The sequence below is a fragment of the Poecile atricapillus genome, chromosome 11 (genome assembly GCF_030490865.1).
Source record: "Poecile atricapillus isolate bPoeAtr1 chromosome 11, bPoeAtr1.hap1, whole genome shotgun sequence".
NCBI classification, from domain to species: Eukaryota; Metazoa; Chordata; class Aves; order Passeriformes; family Paridae; genus Poecile; species Poecile atricapillus.
Window position 1 is genome coordinate 16,977,768 of NC_081259.1, and position 23,109 is coordinate 17,000,876.

At 41.1% G+C, this 23,109-nt stretch overlaps 1 protein-coding gene across 2 annotated transcripts in view; it reads right to left on the reverse strand.

The window, feature by feature from the left end:
* Positions 1 to 445: 445 nt before the first annotated feature.
* Positions 446 to 23,109, reverse strand: part of DAPK2 (death associated protein kinase 2) — a 37,766-nt gene continuing 15,102 nt past the window's right edge. The window contains exons 4-13 of one of the 2 annotated variants that reach the window (XM_058846927.1): positions 21,156 to 21,377; positions 17,831 to 17,969; positions 16,277 to 16,406; positions 16,098 to 16,146; positions 15,395 to 15,421; positions 11,553 to 11,705; positions 10,103 to 10,148; positions 4,914 to 5,003; positions 4,657 to 4,737; positions 446 to 4,133 (exon numbers count right to left, since the gene is read on the reverse strand). In XM_058846927.1, coding sequence (XP_058702910.1) covers positions 4,059 to 4,133; positions 4,657 to 4,737; positions 4,914 to 5,003; positions 10,103 to 10,148; positions 11,553 to 11,705; positions 15,395 to 15,421; positions 16,098 to 16,146; positions 16,277 to 16,406; positions 17,831 to 17,969; positions 21,156 to 21,377 — 1,012 coding nt within the window. In that variant the 3' untranslated portion in view covers positions 446 to 4,058. Of the gene's footprint in view, positions 4,134 to 4,656; positions 4,738 to 4,913; positions 5,004 to 5,029; positions 9,225 to 10,102; positions 10,149 to 11,552; positions 11,706 to 15,394; positions 15,422 to 16,097; positions 16,147 to 16,276; positions 16,407 to 17,830; positions 17,970 to 21,155; positions 21,378 to 23,109 lie in introns of those variants that run through there. The other variant, XM_058846926.1, reaches the window with a different exon arrangement.

The following is a 23,109-nucleotide window of genomic DNA, read 5'->3' on the forward strand; positions in this document are numbered from 1 at the left end:
TTATTAAAAGATAAAAGGAGCAAGCGAAAGTAAACGGAGTAGAAGAGCACAGAGCAGAGGCGAGGGCAGCAATAGCAGAGCTGCTGGGGCCGGCTGTGGCCGGGCTTACCTCGCTGCCGAGGCTGCGGGACACCGGCCTGCGCTGTGGGGACCTCGATCCTGAGGGGGAAGCTCAGTCCACCGGGCCCATCAAGGGCCGCACGGCGAGCCGGTGCCACGGCGGCGGCTCCTCCACAGCCCCAGAGCGGCTGTGCCGCCACCTTGGTCTCGATGAGCCCCCCTCAGCCCCAGCGGGACAGCGGCGGCACCAAACCGCGGGCCCGGGCCCGCTCCCCGCCGCTGAGGGGCGGCTGCTGCGGCCCGCGGGGCTCCGCGCCTGCGGCTGAGGGAGCTCGCCTCAGGCCCCGCTCCCGGACTGGGGGAAACAGACACACACCCGTCCTGCTTTCCAACATTTTATTAGCAAATCACAATAACAAATATCTCCGCTATTTTTGACAGGCTGTAGTATTTCCAGGCACACAAAAAAATTCCCCAAACCAACAAACAAAACAACAAAAATATGTCTATTAAAACACATCACCACTAAAATAAGAATCCAAATAGGCATACTTTAATAAAAATACTTGTGGTCTTTTGTGGGGTTTTTTATTGTGCTTTTTCTTTTTTTATTTTCCCCAGACTATCGCTTAATTTCTCTCCAGGTTCCCTACTGCAAAACAGAGCAATACATAGAAAATAGATTTTTTTTTTCTCCCAGCAAGATTCTGTAACACAAATTCTTTTAACGTTCCATTTTCTTCCATGTCTTTCTCTTTCTTTTGGCCCCTTACTGAAAGGAACCTGTAGGCGGTTGTTCAAAACCCATAGGTGATGAATTCAGACCAAGCCCTGCAGTGAGCAGGTGTTGTGCCAGCACTGGAAGCAGCACAATTGCACTGTGCTGCCCTGAGCAGGCTGAGCTTCACCCCATGGAACAGACAGGGCCATGGACACAGCTGGGAAAACACTGTAAAGCTTCCTAATGCATCACCAACATTAGTCCTGAGAACAAGAGATTCCACACTCACAGCATGCTCCTGCCTGGAACAGTCAGGAGATAGTTTGGCTGGACAGGAGTGCTGCATGTTGTGGGTTCTGTGCAATGAAGTTGCTTGGGAGCCATGTGGAATGACTGAATGCCAGAGAGAAAGACCTGACCTTAGCTCACATGGGCACAAAGATGACTGAAGACTGAACAGTGAGATGTCTGTAATGTCTCTGTTAAAATATCACCTCAAGTCTTTATAAATGTAGAATCAATAAGCCAGAGCTTCACACAGCCTTGCACTCCTCTGTCTTTCTTTCTGCTGTGTCCCATCTTCCTTAGCAGTTGCTAGGATTTTACATGAGAATGACCCCATTTCCATGGGAGCACAATCCTGATCAAACAACCTATTTTAACAAGGGCCCAATTTTTAGAAGCGTGATTTACATACACATGCCACAATCTCAAATTTGGAAATCAAAGATGTTTTTAAAGTCTAGAAATTCATAAAAATACCGCTGGCTTGGAGTCTGTTTAGTTTTCCACATCCTTGGGAAAGCAGGAAGCAAAATTTGGTAGGTAAGCTGGGTGGTTTTTTATCCAAATATATATTTTTAGTGCTCTGTTTATGAAACAGACACTCCATGACACTGCCATGGTTTGCCTGGTTGGCAACTAGGTCCCACACAGCCCCTCACTCACCTTCCCCTGACCCTGGTGGGGAGAACTGGAAAGCAAACCTCAAGGGTTACTTTGAGATAAGAACAGTTTTGTAATTGAACTAAAGCAAAATATAATAATAATAATAATTAATAATAATGGAAAGGAAAAGAGAAGAATAAAATCCAGGAAAGACAAGTGATGCATAACACAATTGTTCACCCCTCATGGGCCAATACCCAGCCCATCCCTGAGCAGTGACCTGTGTCTCTCAGCCAATTTACCCCAGTTTACACACTGAGCATGACATTCCATGGGCTGGAATATCCCTTTGGCCATTTTGGGTCAGCTGTCCCTGGCTATGGTCCCTCCCAGCTTTTTGTGCACCTCCTCACAAGCAGAGCATGGGAAACTGAAAAGTCCTGACTTAGGGTAATCACTTCTTAGCAACAACTAAAACATCAGCAAATTACCAACAACATTATTCTCATACTGAATCTAAAACACAGCACAGTACCAGCTACTAAGGAGAAAATTAACTATATTCCAGCTGAAATGAGGATATACTGAAACCTCAGGTTTCCCTGTTACTGCTCCCTCTTAATACATACGTTACTGCAACACTTTTTGAGGATTCTGTCTCAAGAATTACACAGAAAGTTCAGAAATACACCTTTTAACTGAATATGTAGAGAAGCCCATGCCCTGCACCTTATCCCTTGACCAGCACACATCACAGGCTATGGCAGCACAAGATACAAAATAAAAAAATTAAAGTAGTATAAAAATGCAGTGCCATATTTGCAGAAACATTTACTCTCCAGCCTCCACAATTCATATATCCACATTCTCTTTCCTTTCTTCCATCATTCCCAGTCCAGGATCACCTCCTTGTCCCTTTCATTTCACCCCCTCCTTCATTTTATGTTCCTTCCATCAAATCCTACATTCTGCCTCTCTCCTCCAAAGCTCCTCCTAAATTTCCTTCCTTTCACAGAAGTAATTTCTTATCAACTGCATTTTAGTCTCTAAGCAAGGATACAAAGTTACAAATAAAAGCAGCATGTTTTTATTTCTCTCTTAGAAACTGGAAGCCACCAAAATTAAACTGATACTAGTTTTCAACACCTTCTGCTCCAAAACCTTAGCCTAGAGGTGACAAGTGTAAAGCCAATAAAATCAGTTTCCTCATCCATCTATAGTTGTTTCTAATAGACTTGCTTTCTGATTTTTAATTCCTTAAATGGGAAAATAAATAGGAACTTCTAATAGCAAATATATTCAATGAAAAAATACCCTATGCACATTTTTTGGTACCAATTGAACAATACTGGCTTAGAAACTAATATAGTTAAAATGATGCAACTTCCCTGTGCAAAGATGTTACATCAATATCAAAGTGCTTATTCCTCAATTTTAGATACAACTCCCTGAATAAAATACAGAAGTCTGCAGTCTGGGTTACATGTAAACAGCACCTGTACAAATAGGTGTTAACAAGTTTCCAATCTGCTAACAATAAAAATATTGATGATAATAATAACAGAGTCTAATAAAGACTATTTATTCACATGCCTTAGGTTTCTAAATGCCCTTTTGTTTGGTAAGGCACCTGTCATCATTCTGTGAAAATGTTGTATTTGGGTGCATGTAAATCACCACAGAATTTTTTTCTCTTTTTCATTCAAAAATTGCCTTGGCCTACCTCAGTGCCACAGTCAGTTGTACTCCCATGGACAAAGGGAGTTGTGCTAATCCTCAGCCAGACACAATGGCCAGAGCACAGTTCTTGTTGCATTTCAGAACTATTTACTGCCACATTCACAAAATCAAGGTTATGGTATGTAATGTCACTGTGATTTTCTCTTCAGTTACAGCAATAACAGAATACTGCACACAGTGAACAAAACCTGTCAGATACCTGCCATCAAATATTTATGCTATTAATAAATATAAAAATTGCATTAAAAAAAAAATCCTTAAGACTCGCCAGAAATTTCCCTGATCAAAATAATAATGCACACAGTCTTAACCACTGTGCAGAAAGTTAATTATTCTGCAGTAAAAGATTATCAGTAGGAACCCCACACCCTGACTGGACTCGACATCAGAAATAGACTGAAGTATCACTGAAACACTCAACATATAAAAGGACTCCAGCTGGTGCTTGTGTTGGAGGATTTCCCTGGGAATCTTGATTCCAAATTTTCTAAAATGCTCAGTAAGCATTTAACACCATCATCCAGTTGTTGGTGTAGTTTGAGAAGCAAGAAGCAAGGATTCAGACAAGAAGTCCAAGTCTGCTGCCAGGGCTGCTTGCTTCAGCAAGGATGAAAGTTTCCTGCCTCCTGGCCATGGAATTCTCATCCCATTATGATAGGCTGCTTCTCCTCTGAAGAGGCGCTTTTCTTTGTAAAAGATCCTCACTGTCGCTTTCACAGTTTCTCTGAAATAGAAAGGCCACAAAGTCTCTGTCGTGTAAATGAGATACCATGCTCTTAAACATACTGTTCCAGTATTATCAGTATCATCTACTGAGAAGAGCAGAGCTAAGAGAGCTCTCACGTTTTCACTCCAGAAGGTCACAGGCAGTGCCAGGGTCCCCCACCCTCCACCACAGAGCTGGGCACAAGAGAAGTGAGGTTCCCTGCGACTGCTTGGATCTCAGTCACACCCCATGGTTACTGCCTGGGATCCAGACATCATCTACAGGCTCCTTGCTGCTGCTTTACACAATAAATGCACTTAACCCCCAGAAGGTCTACCAAGGCGCTGGCTCTCCCTACACAAGATTCCTGTCCCAGTAACAGAACACACAGCAGCATTAAAGACAGAAATGATGCCATGGTTCCATCTAGTTTCCCTCTCCGAGCCACTTCTCTCCTGTTGGGCTGTTCATTCATATAAGGACAGCAGAAATGACTGCACAGTAAGACTGGTTCTTCTTCCTGTGTGAGGAATGTACCTACCGAACTCTCATCCTGGGTCAGGACCCTCTTCGCCAGCGAGTACGATAAGTGGTTGCACAGAGAAACAACACGGTATGAAAGCTGTGCAGAGAGGGAGGAAAACCAATTTGACCATAAATACTCAGTGTAGACATATTCAAACACATTTCATTCATTTACTGCCTATTACAATTTTACATTGAAGCTCTATCTTGCCCTCTGATTCCATCAGGCTTGGGAAGCCACATGTGAGAAGGATTAAAGGCTCATTGCCATACCTTCCATCGCCTTCTAGCGTATTGCCTTTTGAAGTTTTCCATGTTAACAACAGATGATTTCCGAACCAAAGCCTGTTGCTTGTCCATAGGCTGGAAGATAAAAGATTAATTTTATTGTTGGGCTCCCTTTGGTGAATAAAATATGCAAGATACCTCATGTGGAGCTGGCTGAAAGAAAGCCGGGGAAGCTGTGGATTCACACAGGTAAAAGCAGAAGAACTAAATCTAGCCCACTCTGGGTATAAACAGATTGCAAATAAAATCCTAAAACTAGCAGGTGCTAAGGCTAGGCTTTCACTTTGTAAAGTTGTTAAGGTGCTTCTTGTGTATACCATCACCCATCTCCCTTCCTGCAGTGATGCATGACATCACTGTAATAAAATGGAACAAATGGTATCTGTCATGTAGTATTAGTGACAAGGATAATGATATCTGAAAAAATCTCCAGCTTTGTCCTTTAACCATAGCCAGAGTACAAGAGCACAAGGCATTGACACCCTGGCAATAAAATAATTGCAGTATCTAACTACGGAAAAGTAGGAACAAAAAAAGAATATAGATCAGGATTCGTACCTAGTGTTGCCCTGAGAATCAAAGCTTCTGATATTGTTTTTCACAGTTTCTAGACACTTTCCCAGGAAAGCAACTATAAACATAGATGTTTATACATTCAGTTAAAGATATGTCTTTTGATGGACGTTTCTCATGACCAGAGTGGTTGGGAAGGTGGTAACCTAACTATTCAATCCCTGGTTGTTGTTGAGAATGTATAAATACTGAAGTGACAGAATAAAGTCTTCTTCTTCCTTTATCCCACATTGAGTGGTGTCTGTGTGAATCATTTCATGTCCAACAGTGACATGCCTATCATTTTGGATGTCAACCTGGTGTTAAGGAACAGATATTCCACAAATCCTGACACAGTCCTTCAGAAAATGAAGCACATTTCAATTCCAAAAGCACATCAAAATTTGCATAAACCATAAAACCAAATCTGACAGACTGAGAGAACTGGTTCAGAACCAGATGAGGCAAGAGTGAAAAGAGAAAGGCCAGGAATCAGCCCTTCAAGAGTATGGAGTATCACCATCCCAGCTGTTCTGATCTGCATATGTAGGAGGTGGATAACAGAGAAATATTTGTACTGAACTGGACTGGAATGCAACCAAGCCATGCACCTGAAACAGCAAGAGTACCAAAGGAGAATGGAAAACACATCAGTGAGGATTTAAACATCTTTTTCAGAAAAGTAACTTGAAATGGTTGAGACAACAAATTCACTTTTCTCATCAATGCTGTAGGTATGTACATTTTTGCAGGTATCTCAGCAGCACTTCAAGGAGCCAAGCTACAGCTGGACCCCCTTCTCATTTACATGTACACACCATTTGCATTCAACAGAACTGGTACAGTTAAGCATTAAATATCATTTCCTCACGCTGCAAACAGCCAGCAAGCAGAAATCAATCTGAAGTGGAAAAAGTCACTGGCTAAATGTCAGCTGTACAATCTTTATGAAAAATTTCCCAGTGCCTTTCAGCAGCAGAACCAACACCAACTCTAACTCACTTTACTGCAGACTGGTAATAACCACCTCTCCATTTTAAGTACCCTGCAACCCAGTGACCTTGTCATTCTCTCAAACATCAGGATCTCTTCCCAAAAGCAGTGTGTGATTAGCCTCAAGGACCGAGTCACAACATTACCCTCACCCAAACATGCTCAGGAACAAGATGGCCTCATTTAATGCTCATTCTCATTGTGCCAGTGTATTTGTTCAAAAAGAAAATGGATATGAACAAAGAATATGAGATCTTGGCTGAGGGGAGACAGACTCTCTTAAGAATGTTTTCTGCAAATTCTAACTCTCACTAGGCTTTATGTTACATTTTAGGAATTAAAGCTCCCTCCCCCTGACAATAAAATCCTGTGTTCAAGTTCTCCTGGACAGCTTTTAATGGGTCTTCCAGCTTAAAGGAACCTGCAGAAGCATTCTGAAACAATAAAAAATGGACACATGCAAAATTCTTAATACTACTTGTCACAGTAGGGCCCAATTCTCCCCAGCCATCAATGCCAGCTTGCCAGGGTCACATCCTGGCCATCTACACTACTTTGAAGCTTTTGAAAATTTCATATATTGTACCACGAACAATGCCACAGAGAACACATCCAGTTTTCATCCTCCTTCGAGTACAATGATGGGAGCAAAAATACCCCAAGTGAACAACTGTTTTCATGACTCTGAATTTGCATCAGCCTCTGCACATCTTTGTGAGGACATGGAAGTAATGCGTCCACTGTAGTCTGCAATAACTGGATGAGAATATGCTTTTATTTTTCATCTCAAAGTAGGAAACATTATTCTTAATCATGTTAGGAACAACAACAGTTTATTTAGGTCATTAACTTACCTGCAAAAGGAGGAGGGAGGAGTGCCAGTGAAAGATAATATATATGTATGTAAATATATATATATATGTATATACATATATATATGTAAAGTTTCACTCTAGCTGGACTTGAGCTATTATCTCACTGATTCTTGTAGATGCACAACAGTCACAACAAATACCAACAGAAACTTGGCATCTTTCTCAGTCACTATCAACCACCAGGGAACAATTGCATCCTGCATAACTAACTATTTATTGTGTTCAAAAATTAAATTGATGCATCTGTGCATATTAATACAGTATAACCAAACTACTTATTTCAAATACAAGACAGCAGGGCATGATTTAAGGTTGGGTAAACTTTTCTTTTACTTTTTAAAATCTAAGGAAAAAAATATTTATATGAAAAACATTAGTCTCAAATGCCACACCATAGATTAAGTTGGTTGTAGCTTTGTAATCTTCACTGTAGAAAAAAAATCAGAAGACTATGTTATCACTTAGTCACAAATCAACATTTGCACTGCAAAATTACACAGTCATTTGATCAATACAAGCTCCCAATGGTGTCTTATGAATAGGATTTCTTTGATACAGGACAGGAAACTCAGCTGTTGATTAATCCTTTAGTTTAAAATTCACCTTACCTTTGATGGTAAAAGAGTTCACCCTGCACAACTGGCCTGAACACTAATCCAAACATTCTTCATTAGCAGCCATTTCACAGAGAATTTCCACAGTACCAGCTAAATGTTAAATTACTACACCATTTGCTTTATTTTACAGATTTAACCTTTGCAAATCTTTGTCTCATAAGGTGTATAGAACTGCCAGTAGCAGGGCTACCCAACTCTTTCCTTCAGACAAGCAAAGATGCTATAAGGGGATTTTTATTAGTTTCCAGACACCCAGTTTCTATTAAGTACAGATTGACTTATTATTTTTTACCACATTAATTACCTCGTAATCTTTAGGAATTGTAATGATGCAGAGTAAAATAAAGGCAATACCAAAGGCTTTGGCGTTAGATGTGTCCATACCACTGTGATAATCTTGTTTGAATAAGTTCAGACACCAAACACAGGAAAAAAACCCCAAAAACAACTTCAACACTACAAATCTCTGGAAGAGTACAGCTTTGGTCAGTAGCTTGTGCTATACATCAGAACTTACTTTAATTCTAGGTCATGTTTTTGTGTAGAATCTATGCACTGGAACCTTTTTAAACTGATGTACATTGAAACAAGCAACAAACCCTGCACTTAGCCTGATCTCAGTACTACTGATGGGATTCTGTCACAACAAGATTCAACCCTGCAAGGAATTCTTCACAGCAAGATCTATTTAACAGCTCCATTAGTGATTCATTAATATCTTTGTTGAAAACAGAGTCAAAGTTTCCGTTCACACAGGCTTCGTTTTCCAGTTGAAAACTGCTCATTAAATCCTGTATCCACTTGAGTTCCTCAGCAAGTTCCTGTCTGAGGGAGTCATAGTGGCTCTGCAGCTCAGCGTATTTCCCACACACGCCTGCGAGACTGGCGCCGACAGCCTCGATATCATCATTCAAATGCCTTTTAAGGGACTCCATTTTACGGTATTCATACTTCAGCTGGGACAGCTTGTGCCTCACGCTTTCACTCTCTTCTTTATACCAAGCTTCTTTCTCGTTATAAATGGAAAGCAGAGCATCCATGTCCTCCTGCAAGGAATCGTGGGATGCAGCCAAGGTGCTGAAACCCTGCTCCACATGGGAAAGGTCCTCTACGATGTGGGCAAAGCGCTCAAAGTTGATGTAGCTATTGTTGGGGGGCATGCTGGAGTGGCACTTTATTGTGTACTCCCTCAGGCGTTTCGTCTTCAGCTGCGTGTTCTCCACCTTCTTGTTTTCCTGGATTTTGGTTTCATCTTTCAGCTGGTGAGTCATCAGACAGAGGAACCAATATTACTGAATGCTTTCAAGACTGCAGACATTCAAAAGCTCTTCACAAAGGATGCAGCCTGGGCTTCCACAATGCTGGGAGATTCTTTGCTCACAAAGATTTTGTTTCATGCATTTGATTAGAAGAAACAAACACCAGACACACAAGCCCAGAACTGAATGTGACAAGTCATATGCATTCATTCCAATGTGATAAGTGCAAACAACTTATTTTCATGCAAATTTTTAGCAATTAACAGTGTTAAAGCTATCAATATTTGTACAAGGAAAACCAACAACCCTAAAACCACTCCAATTAATGTTTTGTGTGATGCAAAACTAAAACTGAATTTCAAAAATCCTCGTTAGTCATGCTAGCTAATGTATTTTACAATTCACAATTCACAAGCAAGCAATATTTATGATGAAAAAATACATACAGACACACAAATGTAAGCAAAACACAACATGGGTTATAGCAGTTCTCTCTTCAGAGAAATTATATTTTCCATATTGATTGCAGTTAACTCTCAATTCAAGAAAGCACTAAATCAAACACACAGTATATGCCCAAGCAAACAAGAATGGAAAAATGCAAAGCCCAGTCCAATATGAAATACTGTAATGTGCAATAAACATCAGAGTTTTGTTACTCTCTTTTTGAAAGTTATGATGATAAAGGAAATCATTTGCAGAAATCCAAGGATTTTGTCAGACCCAACCGATTTTCTCCCTGTACATTTCTTTGAGTCACACAGCATAACAAAGTACTTAGGGGGCAGTTTTCCATTTAACACACCAGTAAGAGTGAGAATATGATCTCTGCTTTGCTCATGGAAAAAAACATGATCTTTTTTTTTATTCAGTCTTACCGTTATCCATGGATGAGACAGAGCTTCCTGAATCGTAAGCCGCTTCCTAAAAACAACACAAAAAAACCCCAAAGACTTGAATGAGAAATACTTGGTACACAAGTCCATTAACCCACACTCCTCCCAGGCTTCCTATGAAGCATTTATCAGGATAATTCCAGGACAAACCCTCAAATTTCAGCATTAAGCTTCTCCCTGAGGCACACCGCTTGTGTGTGGTTTAGTTACTGTTCTAAACTTCGGTAGGTAACTGTCCTTACTCCACACAACTTTAATTCTTATTTTATCAAAATCAACCTGCACTTTTGTGCACCCTTCCATAAAAAGTAATAACACATTCCTTTGTTTCGTTCATCCAACATGCTTAGAAAATACATTCTTGCTATACATCTTTGATATGACTGCGTCTGAATCAATACTAATTACACCAGAAGTAATCAACAGTAATTATTACAAATTATAGTAGTAATTATACACTGTCCTTTGGAACACAGTATTACAACACTGCAGGAGCTGTTGTTTCCTGAAAGCAACATTTCTTGGAAGAATACTGCAAATCTAATCCAAGTGGATCAAACCTCACTTCTTTCAGCATTGTAGCAGTTGGGTGAACAGCACATTAACAACACTGAGAATCAAAGACAGAAACCCAGCATTGCACAGGCACCATGTCTGTACATGACACAAATCCCAGTAGCACTGACTTCTCCTTGGAGATGGCCAACCTGTGCAAAACTCTCATCAAACACCTACTCTACCCCACACTGAGGGGCCTGATAATTTGCAGAAATCTTCACTGAACAGTTCCTTCTCTCTTCTAGCTATTTTATCCCCTAATTAAGCCATTAGAAAGAACCACAACAGTCTGACTTTGCTCCAGGACAAAGAAAGTTACCGGGAAGGAGATGCTACTTCTGTGTGCACTTTATTAAAAGCAAGAAAAACTAAAAACAAAAGACTGTGGTTTCTGTAACCTGGGAACAAAGATCTGCATAGCTGTCACACAAACCCTAGGGGACTGCCACAGATACAGAGACTTAGAACAACTCCACATCAGTACATGTAGTAATTTTTCTGGCATTGCACCACTGGGGGCATATTCTGGCATGGTATCACCTCCTTGGAAGTAGTTCATAAGAGACTGAAATAGTGGAGTGGCTGTTACCCTGAACTCAGGATTGTGCACACCATTATCAGCCCTTCAGCTACTTGATTCAGTGCCAACTTGACTCAGGTGAGAATTCAGTCCTGAACATGGCATTTAGCTGAGGAGATTTGGTTTCTCTCCTCAGGGTTTCTGGGTGCAGTGATTAACTACGGGCACAGCAACATCCTCCTGTCTTGCTCTTGACTGGCAATATACACTGCAAGAAAGACTTTTTTCCTTGTAATGTCACATTTCACCAGGTTTATTTTAGAGACAAATGGGTCTTTCTGAATATCTGCTTACCGTGTATCTTTCACCAGTAGTTTCCGAATAAAGTCTTTTGCCAGGTCACTAGTATTGCCAAAAAATTCTTCATCAAAGTCGTAATTCACAGCTGTGATGTTGGCAAGTGTTTCTTGTTTGGTTTCTCCAAGGAAAGGTGATGCACCACTAAGCCTAGATAAGCCAGAAAGAGGAATCAGTTGTAAAAATAAGCAGCAAAAGTCCCCTAATAAAATCACAGTGACTGTGGAATATACTCTTAGGACATTTGTGGCTCTTGTGTTGAAGCAGCTCTGCCATGTAGGAATAAACAGAGCTAGCTTAGGCTCACTAGAGCTGTAGTTATGAGCCAGACTTGCATTTAAAGTCTCTAGTGCAGCACTAATGCATGCACATAGAGAGAAATGCAGAACTTCTCCTCTCCTGAGTGTCTCATTTAAGTCATTACTAATGAAACTAGAAGAAGTTTCAGCTGAGGAGAGTCTCTATCCCTGTGAGCCCACAAAGACTCAAAGGCTGAAGCTTCTATAACATTCAAGCAGATAACATAGTGTTTCTATAGTTTTTCTTCAGGAAGGAAAAGCTCTGCCCCAACTTCTTTTCTCTGCAAAGCTGCTAATGAGTTCCCTGCACAGGGGGTTCAACCAAGAAACCTTTCTCAGCTGGAAACAAAATACAATATATGATCAGAAGCCAGCTACATGGTCTTGCCTAAGAGCCAGCTCCACTGAAGAGGCAGGGCCATGCTGCTCAGCAAAAGGAATCCACAAGCAAAAGGGCTTTGGCTGAAATAAAATCCAACTGTTTCTGAACAACACAAAATTTCATTCTCTTGGCACCCTGCTCCAACTGCAAGGATATAATGGAGACAGCACCATAATAAAATGTCATTTAGCAATCTTGACTTCAGAAAAAGCTTTCCTCCTGCTTTGCCTCTCAGCAGTGACTGTCAACCTTCATCTTTGATGACTCTGCACCTCTGCTCCATAAAACTTGTGTCAAAACAGAGTCATCCCAGACCCCTCCTGCCCTGCCTTTCCTCCAGGCTCCTCCTCCCACAACACAAAGGGATGCTGACTTGCAAAAGCCTGCTTTATGGATAATGTTATTTATACCAAGGAGATTGATATCACTCCTTTTTAATAATCTTGTGGGCTATTATTGTGCTTATCTATTATGCCTAGCTTTGATAACATAGTTTCAGGATGTAGCAGGCTCAAAACAGGACTGCACCAAACTTCAGGGAACTAAACTGAGGTTTTGAATACTAAACCATTGCTTACATCATCCCACTCTCAACAGACTTTTTACCTTGTCTGTATTGCCACCACCAGGTTGACTGGGAATCTTAGGAGATAAGCAGGAAGTTAGATGGGACCACCTGAGCGTTTCAGCCCAATCTCCAACTACCACATTTGGTTTTATCCACAGAATAAACACTCAAGCGCATAAACTGCTTCCTACCCCCTCTACAATTATACAACATCATCAAAGCATCTGACACAGCGAGAGAGCACGAGGGAAGTCCTCCAGTTGTCTTTGATGCAGTAAATTTAATCCCATAAATCCACAGTCTCAATTCTTAAGGGGTTTTACATAGTTCCATTTCTGCTGGCTACAAGCAGGCACCTCTCCACAGACCATGGGCTTTGCTCCAAAACTGAAGCTTGGAAACCTGCCCTAGGGCCTTGGTTTCTTTTTCCTTTCCCCAAAGTATGCCATGAAGCAGCTGTAATTCCACCTTCTGGCCCTTTGTTGGATGCCAAAATCAACACTGCTCTATGCTCTGATTTTTTCTTTTTTTCTCTTTGGGAGTCAGTTTTGAAATCTGTGAAATGTCAAGATTCTCAAATCCTAATATCCAGTCATATCCTGACTCAGTGCCTGTAAACATGTACCAGCAGACCTCAGTAATAAAGGCTTTGCCCTTACAACTGACTGAATCACTCCAGAGTTACTGAATTGAGGACTTGGATGCATTTTGATCTCTACATCCGATGACAGCATCCGTTTAATTGCTGCCACGTTTTCTAAAGCAGGCGGCATCATAGACACACCCCACTTATTCAGAACACTTCTGAGCAAAAGGCTTTAAAATTAAGAGGCAATACGAGTTGAAGGCATGCAAATTTCTAGTCCATAGCTAGACATTTATGGTTTAGCATTAACTGACATTTGGTGAGAAGCCAGTGCTAAACCCACTACAATAGCCTATCATGCAAGCTGATCACTCCTGCCATAAAAAGCGTGCTCTTTTTTTCTGATCATTTGTAGGAAGGCTTTTTTCTACCTTAATGACCACAGCAGTCATTAGTATCCAAGCAGGTAAAACAGATCTCCTGTGCTGGATGCAGTACAGGACCTGCTCCCTTACTCTGCCTCAGCCCAGTATAATGGGAAGACCTGAGGAGCAGCTGGCTCTGTGCATCACTAATCACATGCTAAGTATTCCCACCTGCTTAAGCTCAACTCCTAAGTTTTCCTCTCATCAAAGAGGAACACCCATTTTACAAATTTACAAAGTTTAATGTCCTGGCAAGTACAGGTGTGTCAGTGCAGACCAGAGTGCTGGTAAAAAACAAGGATCTGGATCATATTTTAAATCCCTTTACCTGAGTTTGGGCTCCAACCAATACCCCAAATTTTCTTTGCTCTGCAGAAAAGAAAGGAATGTGTTGCACTGAATCTGACTCCTCAGACCCTACCTCCCTTTCACAGCTTTTAGGGTCTAACCCTTCTGCATAGGTCAAAATTTATTTTCCACACTGAGAAGACAATCCTTCCCCTTCAAGCGTCTGTACTTGTCCTGACCTGTGAGCTGTGTAGTGCAAATCCATCTAATACAACGTCCACCTTCTTCAAATCTGGCAGCAAATTATTCCTCTGAGTATCACAACAGCCAAAGCTGAGGGTGTCATATTGCCAGCAAGCAGTGTCCACTCCCTGCTCCCCAGGAGTCACAGGATTTCAGTGGAAGCAGTTAGGATCAAGGATCACTGACCACTCCTGCAATTCTCATGTCAAACGAGAGGAAAAGCGAGGAGTGCTGTTCCTCTGCTGCATGCATCCATTGTTGCACAAGCAATTTCCCAAACTGTCAAGCTCCATCTTAAAACTCTCAATTGCTTGTCCCCAGATGCCCATAGAAACTAATTTCTTTGAGAGCTTCAGCATAGTAATTCCCTCTTTTTATTTATTCATCACCAGTTGACACACTTTACACTTCTAAGGATAATCTGTACTTAAAAAGTATTCTGTGATCTATTTTCACTTTATGCTTCCTGACTATAATGATATCTGTGCCCAACCAACCTTTACTAGCTTTAACAAACCCTTTTTCTTCTGTAAGTTGAATTCTCAGTTCCCAAGGTCAACTTCTCTGCTCCTCCTTCAGCTTAAATTCACCTTTTTGAAATGGGTGACCTTACTTATGCATAATAATCTAGACTGCTGCCTTTACAAGCAAATAAAAACTTCCCTGTTTCCATCTGAAATAGCCCATCTTGTAAATGGGACTGTTAGACTTTCTATTTCTATGCTCTCACACTGGCAGCTCACAGTCATTCCAGAAGCAATTAATCCTCTTGGCTTTTCCATCCTCTACCATTTGGAACTGATGAGATCCCATAAAATTCAGAAATGCCTAGTGGTGCAAGGGACTTTTTTTATTTCTGCTCAGAATGCCCCTCATCTTTCACCCTTGTATTAATCTGAAAAGGCTGCAGAATAACCCCTGTCCTTTATACAAACCCCTGCCCACCCCATGTGTGCAGATCCCTAAATGACTGAAGGGAAGAACTGTTCTGTACTAGGGCAACAGAGCTTTAGGAACATTTCTACAGGAGTGAATCTGTTGTACTCACAGTATGTAGGTGATGACTCCTATGCTCCTAAAAAACAAAAGACATTAACTGCAGGGATTCTACATGACCAGTATTCTTTCTAATGTGCAGAATCAATAGTAGCTGCCACAGAAGCAAGAGAGCCACTGTGGCTTTAGATAACTGCTAACATCTCTTACAGAATGGGGTTTTGGGGAAAAAATTAATTTTACATATAACATCAAGTGATGTGGATATTTGAAGTCTCTGCTTATTTCTACTCAGTGGGTACTTACTACAGTGCACACATGAAACACAGAGGAGCAAGATATTTGAGTTGGGGTGACCTCTTTTGCCTGCCTTCCCAGCAGGCAACATTACTACTCAGATCTCCTCTGCATGAAGGGCTCCTAGAAATAAAGCTGTCACAAGCTCTGCAGGAACATGTTTCCTTCTCAGAGTGCTCCACTGCGTGGACAGTGGCAAACAGTTAACTCTGGAACTGCCATCACTCCAGTTTTCCAATGTAATTTTGCAGAAATTAAATGTTTATCTTTTAATTTAAAAGAATGTATAAAAATGGAATGACAGAACAAAGACTCATTAACTGTATTTAAGTTTTTGGAGGTTTTTTTGGTTGTTTTTTTAAATTTGTTGCAGTGCAATGATTCTATTAAGAGCAAAATAGGAAAAAGGAACTGTAGAGTAACAGGAAAAAGAAGTACTAACACATTATAAAACTTACCACATGTCTGCAGCTAGTCCAAGTGGTTCATAGTTTACAATTTCTGGAGCTGTAAGAAACATTTAATCAAACAGCAGCAATTGATTAAAACAACTTCTATCCCTCAATTTTTAACCTTGACAAGATGTCTTGACTTCCTCTGGAATTTGCAATATAAGACAAAGGAACATGTCACTCACCTACAAATTCTGGAGTTCCAAAAATGTTTTTAAATTCAACTCCATCTTCTATTTTGTGAGCCAAGCCAAAGTCAATGAGTTTGATGTGTGGAATAGGGATATTCTTGTCTAGAAGCATAATGTTTTCCGGCTAAAAATAACAAAAGATAGATCTATGTTATTAAAATATTAATGTCTTGGAAAGTAACAGAATTATCAAGTGCTTTTTTTTCTCCACTGCATATACATCATCATAAAACAAGAAACACATACCTGTGCGTAACCATTTACAGTTCTTTTGATAGAGGAAGAAGACAGCTGAAGCAGTTCAGGTGTTTGCAGACAGAATGCTACTGCCCAGCCCTGAGTGACAACTGCACAGCCCAATATTTTTGTTGACAGCAATTTTAATTATCTGTTCTTGGAACTCACACTTCACAATATTTGCCCAGTTGACTCTATACTGTATTGTAAGCCAATGGAAGATATTTTATTTAAATGTTGAACCTATTCAGGGAAGGAAAAACTAACTTCTCTATGAGACTAAATTCACAGTTGCAACAAGGCCAGGAAAGATCCAGGATTTACCAGCTGAGCAGTCCCAGAAAATGCCAAGAGCTGGGATCAGAGGTCTTAGATCATATATGACAGCAAGCTATTAAAAGAACATGTGGAATTCCTCAAAGCATTGTAAGAAAAGGCTGAAGCTTGAACTGCAAAATCAAAACTAACACGTTTAACCACAGACTTTACTTTTTTACCAGATACAACAATTCATGAAGCTCTTTCTTCAACTAAATTTCTCAGCCTTAGCTAGTCCCAACCATGGCCCGAATTCACAGGTTTCAGAGTAAACTATGGGTTCAATTCATCTCCCATGATAAGCTTTAATACTTCATCATCTGTCATAACTTATTCATAAGTTCAAGGGCAGCAGTGAGAGACAATGATTCCCTGCTGGCAGCTGCCTGGCCTTTCCACAGTAGAATCAAACATGGAAGTTGCTCCTGCTAACACATACTCATGCACTGGGAAACAGAGCATATGAGTAATTTATTCTCATAGGCATTAGAGCAAGCATATTTTAGCCTCAGGGTAACAAGTCTAGTTTTCTTCCATGGATCTAGGGCATATATGTATGCCACAGACACATAATGTAAGCTTCTTTGGATCAGACAGAGCAGACTGAAATGGAAAAAGTCATTGTCACTACCTCTTGGAGGACTGTTTTATTCCTTAGGTGGTATAAACCATTGTAGCTCCACTGCAACCAATGGAGCCCTGTCAAGTGATGAGATAATGATGAACCATCCTCTGTCTAATCAGATCACTGCTTAAAAATACATGTCAAATTTAACACTTCCTGAACTCCACACACAGTCCTTTAAAATCCAAGAGAGTTATTAAGTGAATACATATTATGTGATAGTCACTATCAGTTAAATGATTCTTTACTTATGCTTTCTGATTTCTATCTTGCAATTCTTACATCTTGATTGACCACCTGACATTACTGGTATTAAATATTAAAATCAGCAGTTTCAAATCAGCCAAAGCCTAAATCAACATCTTTACCTTTAGATCAAAGTGAGCAATTTTCTTAGAGTGAAGGTAATGCACACCATCCAAAATCTGCTTGATGAACCTGGTTGCTTCCTCCTCACTCAAAGACTCCTTCTGTGCCAGGAAGTCAAAAAGTTCTCCTCCACAAACCCTGCAAAATACATCCTGTTATCTCCTGCACTGTAATCCAGTGTAAAGTAAGTGTAAGCACAGAAAACTAAAGCAGCAAAGAACCTCAGTACAGTTAGAAAAAGTCTACTCCTACAGACAATCACGAGTTTTGTGTTCTGGTCCCAGGTGTGCCCAAACTTCCTTTTGGCTTCAGCTCTCTTCCCTGTAAATTAAGGACTGGCTTTTCCATTGATGCTGCAAGGACCACAAAGGACCAGAACCAGAGTGACATTGTTTGCTGAATCTCCAGACATGCACCTATTTCAAAAAGTCAACTTAACCACTTCAACTGCTATTTTTCAACATTTTTTTTTGGTATGAACAAGTTGTAAGAGTCAACAGCTGCTGAAGAATTACTTTTCTTAGTGGTTGCCACCAGAATCTCATGTAATAAAATGTGCCAACAGAATCTCTTTTCTTTACAGAATGGCCACCACCTTGTCCTACTACAGATTCTTGCCTGACATAACTAACAGGAAAGGATTTCTTTGGTGCTGAATTTCTCAAGAAGAAAGCAGATTGTAGCAGGCTGGAAGGTACAAAAAAACCTCTTCCCAAATCAATGAAGTGCTCTTAGTTACTACAAGTTTTCACATCAAAGCTGAAATCCATTCCACCCTTATTAGTATATAAGCCTTTATTTTAATTTCTGTGCCTTCTACTGAGACTTCCATTGCTATTTTTCCGCTTATCTGAAACAAGACGACCTAAATATTGAATTAGGCATTGCTTGCAGCTATTATTCATTATTATGTTCACATTTATTGTTGCCAGTTCACACTGTCATTAGTATTATTTCTTTATTCTCATTTAGACTCACTTTTGGGGGCACCCACAAAACAGTTGTTACTCATGGGGGCTGGTGCACCTGTGCTCAGAGTGCAAGCAAAGGACCTGAGAGATGCTACAGTCACTTTGGAAAACAAGCTCTCAGCCTTGTTGCCCAATGAATTGCCTGTCAAAGCAGTAGGAGGTTGAAATGCTTTGAGTTCCTCAGGTGCTGTGAGTCACAAACAAGGTCAGATCACACTGGGTGCTCCAGGAGTCTTTGGGGAATTGCTCCTCTGACCCCAGGCTCCTACACAACACTGGTGGTGACAACATGGTGATTCCCTACTCTGCCTCGTTCAGAGGAAGCTACTGTCAACAGCTACAAGATCTGCAAAGACAAGCTGACTGCAAGCAAAAACAGCATGTCAAAAGCCACAAAAACATTGAATTTGTGTCTTAGCTTCCCCTGCTGTTCCTGTGGGTGACAACATGCCTTGTTGTTCCAGAGACTGAACATAGTGACTTGGCCATTGATTACCATGTATTTTTTTCACACCTCTCACATAGTCAGAAACTTTTCTAAGCAACGTGAGGAACAACACTTCACCTGGGCAGAAGTCACTTAATGCTTTAATTGTTACAACTAAATGGCTGGCAAATGAAAAACAGACTTATATGACCCAGAAATATGTTGCAGCTGCTGTCTTTGGCTGCCACCTTCTTGTTCCTATTAATCTCAGTTATACAACCTGTGACACTATTACTTGATCTCTTGATTTGCTTTTCTAGGTGACACCTACCAAGGGTCTCAGCACTACCATCAGCCTTTCTGGACAGGTTTGGTTGTACCCTGTACAACAGAAAACACTGTCTCCTTTCCATGTTGTAGTAGGTTTAGAGGCCTCGGTTCAGCAGTGCAACAGTTACTAGACTGTTACAAACCCGTACAGAAATCTATAAGAAAAACCTGGTAGTTGCTTGGTGAAATCTGCATACAATGAGCAGGTGAGTCCCATTTATTTAATGCTTTCTACTCAGAGTGCACTTAAGCAATCACCTCTGGCAAACACTCCATCCGGTCATCAGGAAGCCAGCTGGACTAGAGTATGTTCTTGTACTTTTCTGGAATGTAACCATGGAGGCACACTGTTCTCTCTTCCTCTTCTACCCTGCAAAATCTCCATGGTGATTGTTTCTTAAACTGTCCTCTTTAATCTCCCTGAGGCCAGACGAAAGCCCAGCCCCGGTCCTGCAGAACTCTCACTCAGGAGAGCTCCCAGGCTGAGCCACTTTGGCAGAGCCCTTCTGCTCTGCTCAGGGTGTTTGAGGATACCTTCCTGCTTGGAGGAGATTGGCAACTCCCTTCAGAGCAACCTCTTCTGCTACACAAGCAATGTCAGAAAATAGTTCAGCTGCCCAGACTGGAGCTATTTAATTCTCATTCTCTCTTGCTGCCTCCTACACTGGGCACTTAAACCAGCTGGGTCAGCTGCTTAGGGCACACCAGGGAGTTTGCTCCAATGGCAATGTCACCAACATCCTGGGCAACCAGCTGTGCCCAAGGCACAGCTAAAGAAACTGCAGCCTACAAGAATGGGGATCACAGGATATTTACTTGAGAGCTCCTTGATGTATTTTCCCTCTTCTCTTTAGTTCGTGCTAACATGCAATAAGGCTAGGGAGAGGGCTTTTCTACCTAACTTCAACCACAGTGACTGTATTTCCTGCCCCATACACACTGAAAAATTGCATCATTTTGCATATAGGGGTGAGGAGGTCCACTTTTCAGCAGGACCTAAATGGTAGTGGTTTTCCCTCTCATATGGTGGCACAAGAGAAAAGAGCTATTCTTCATTCCCATCCTGCTGCTATTCACCCTCAACAGTCAATTCCTAGTGATCAAAAACCCCCTTCCCTTGCCCTCTTCCCCTTTTCTTCCCTAGCTGATCTAAATGAGGAAAATATGGGAGTAATGAAAATGGCTGTGAATTTTGGAAAAGGCTTGATGGCCTCACATGTATTGAAAGAGATGAAAGCAGGAAGAAAAATGAAACAATCATTCAGCAGCCACTTGTACTTCCTCCAAGGTTCATGCTCTTAGGCAGACACGAGGTAATCCTTCCCTAGTAAACTGTTTTCAAGTTATTAAGATTCCCTGGCTCAGTATCAAAGGACCTCAGCTGATGTTAAGGTGCACCTGTATCCCCAGGGCACATGGATGGGCTGGGGGGCCTGTTTACACCAACCTCAGTCAGTGAGTGCTCTTGTCAAGATTTTTGAAGCTTGAGAATGCAACAGCTCCATTTATCAGCACCCCTGTGCTCCAGCAGCCCCTGCAGTGCTCTCTGGTTTCTATTCACCTCAGCCATCCCTGCGGGGAAGGGCCCTTACTCACAGCTCCAGGATGAGGACCACATCTGTCTTGTTCTCGTAGATATCATGCAGCTTGACGATGTTGGCATGCAGGATCTGCTGCAGAATGGTGACCTCGCGCTCGATCTCCTCCCGGCTCACCCCGCGCCGGCTGGCCTGGCTCTGGCGCTTCTTGATGAACTTGGCAGCATATTCCACCCCTGTGCTCTTCTCTCGACACTTCTTCACTATAGCAAACTGACCACTGCGAGGACAAGGAGACAACAAAAATGCTCTTGAGGCTTTTATATGACAGCTTTGCAAATAAGCCAGTCCCATACAAAGCCTGATCCTGCAAGCCCTTTAACAGCATCGCTGAGCACTACTGAGCTTGTTGGTGGTACGAGAGTGAGGACTGTCAGGACTCTGCAGTCAAAGGCAGTAGAGCTTAACAAGGTAACCTCCTACAGTGTCTGAAATTTAGCAAAGCCAAACAATGACTGATAATGATAAAGGATGATAAAAGGAGTTAAAACCTCTAAAATACAGTTCATGTTTAAATGAGAAAGATCTGCCTCAAAAGGTTCAAGTTACCGCTACTTCACTCAGTAATGCTTAAGACATTCAAGTCTGCAACACACCACTGGATGTTCTGAAAGAACACATACACACACTAAAATATTTGTCTTAAGAATAGTCTCTAGAGAAAAACTCGAAGGAATGATTACTCTTTGGAAATGCAAAACTGGCCTCCAGTAACTAATTTTCAAATTAAAAAAAAAATATGTTTATTCGTATTTATGCATTCATTTGATAATTTGGCTGTAAATACAACTAGAGTAAGTGCAGGTTTCTCACTGCACCTCAAGGACTAAGAATTTCCCAGTGTACCAAATAGTACAGTGGCTGCATTAAGACTAAAAGGCACAAATTTGCAATTTACTAATAAAATTTTCCTCACCATGGCTCCTAATGTAGTCCAACTGCAAAATTACCACCTTATCTCCTATGAATTGGCAGATCTCCAGTCCCAGAGCATACATTTAGTATCAGCTGCGTCCTTACTCAGGACATTATATCCAGACTCAGAAGGAAAAGACTCATCCTACAGGTAGCCATAACCTTTAGCTACTGTGATTTTATCAGACAGGATTTCTTTAAAAGAATCACAAACAAATTCATAAAGTGCACCCCCACCCTGTGACTACACTGTATAAGCACTGTCTGTTGTTGTTTACAATATTATATCATTCACTGGCTTGGTAAATGAGAAATACAAAAATGCAAGTACAGTTGGCATTTAAATTATGCAGCATGCACAGCAATTATATTCAGCACCTCATTACACGCTGTACTTAGTGCTTCATCAACACAGACATCCAACTGGTGTCTGTCTTAAACATATAAAGGCAAAGAAATTAAAAACCAAGGCTGTTTCTTGGTGCTCAGTTGCTCTCAAAGGCTCCCACCCTATGGCAGAGACAGCCTCTCATTTCAGAGTTCAAACAAATACCAGGCAGCCTGACATACTTATTTTAGGCTTTCACTTTCATACATATCCTACACCCCTCTCAGGAGAGAGGCAGGAACAGATGGGCCAAGTGTACTTATCCCTTTGGGAATAATCATTCACAAATGGAATCAAGACTGTGGACATTTGTCACATGCTTTAATTGATTCATATTTCTCCTGCTGTTATCATTCCATGTAATCTGTAGAGAAATTCCCACTACAAAATCTCCAGACTTGACTTAAACATTCTACTTAGAGTTTGTTTTGCAGTGCTGAGAGCTGCTTGTGTAAAACATCATGGGTTTTGTGTTTTTCTTGTTTGTGTGATCATAAATTTGCAACACATGCATCTTGCTTGGTTCCAACTTCCTGAAGAAACATGGTATAAATATTCCTGTGTTTATTTCCTTCAATCCTCTCTAGGGACAAATTTTGTCAAAGTTCAGGGGAAAATATTTTTTTATGAGTGCTGATTTGGAGAATGA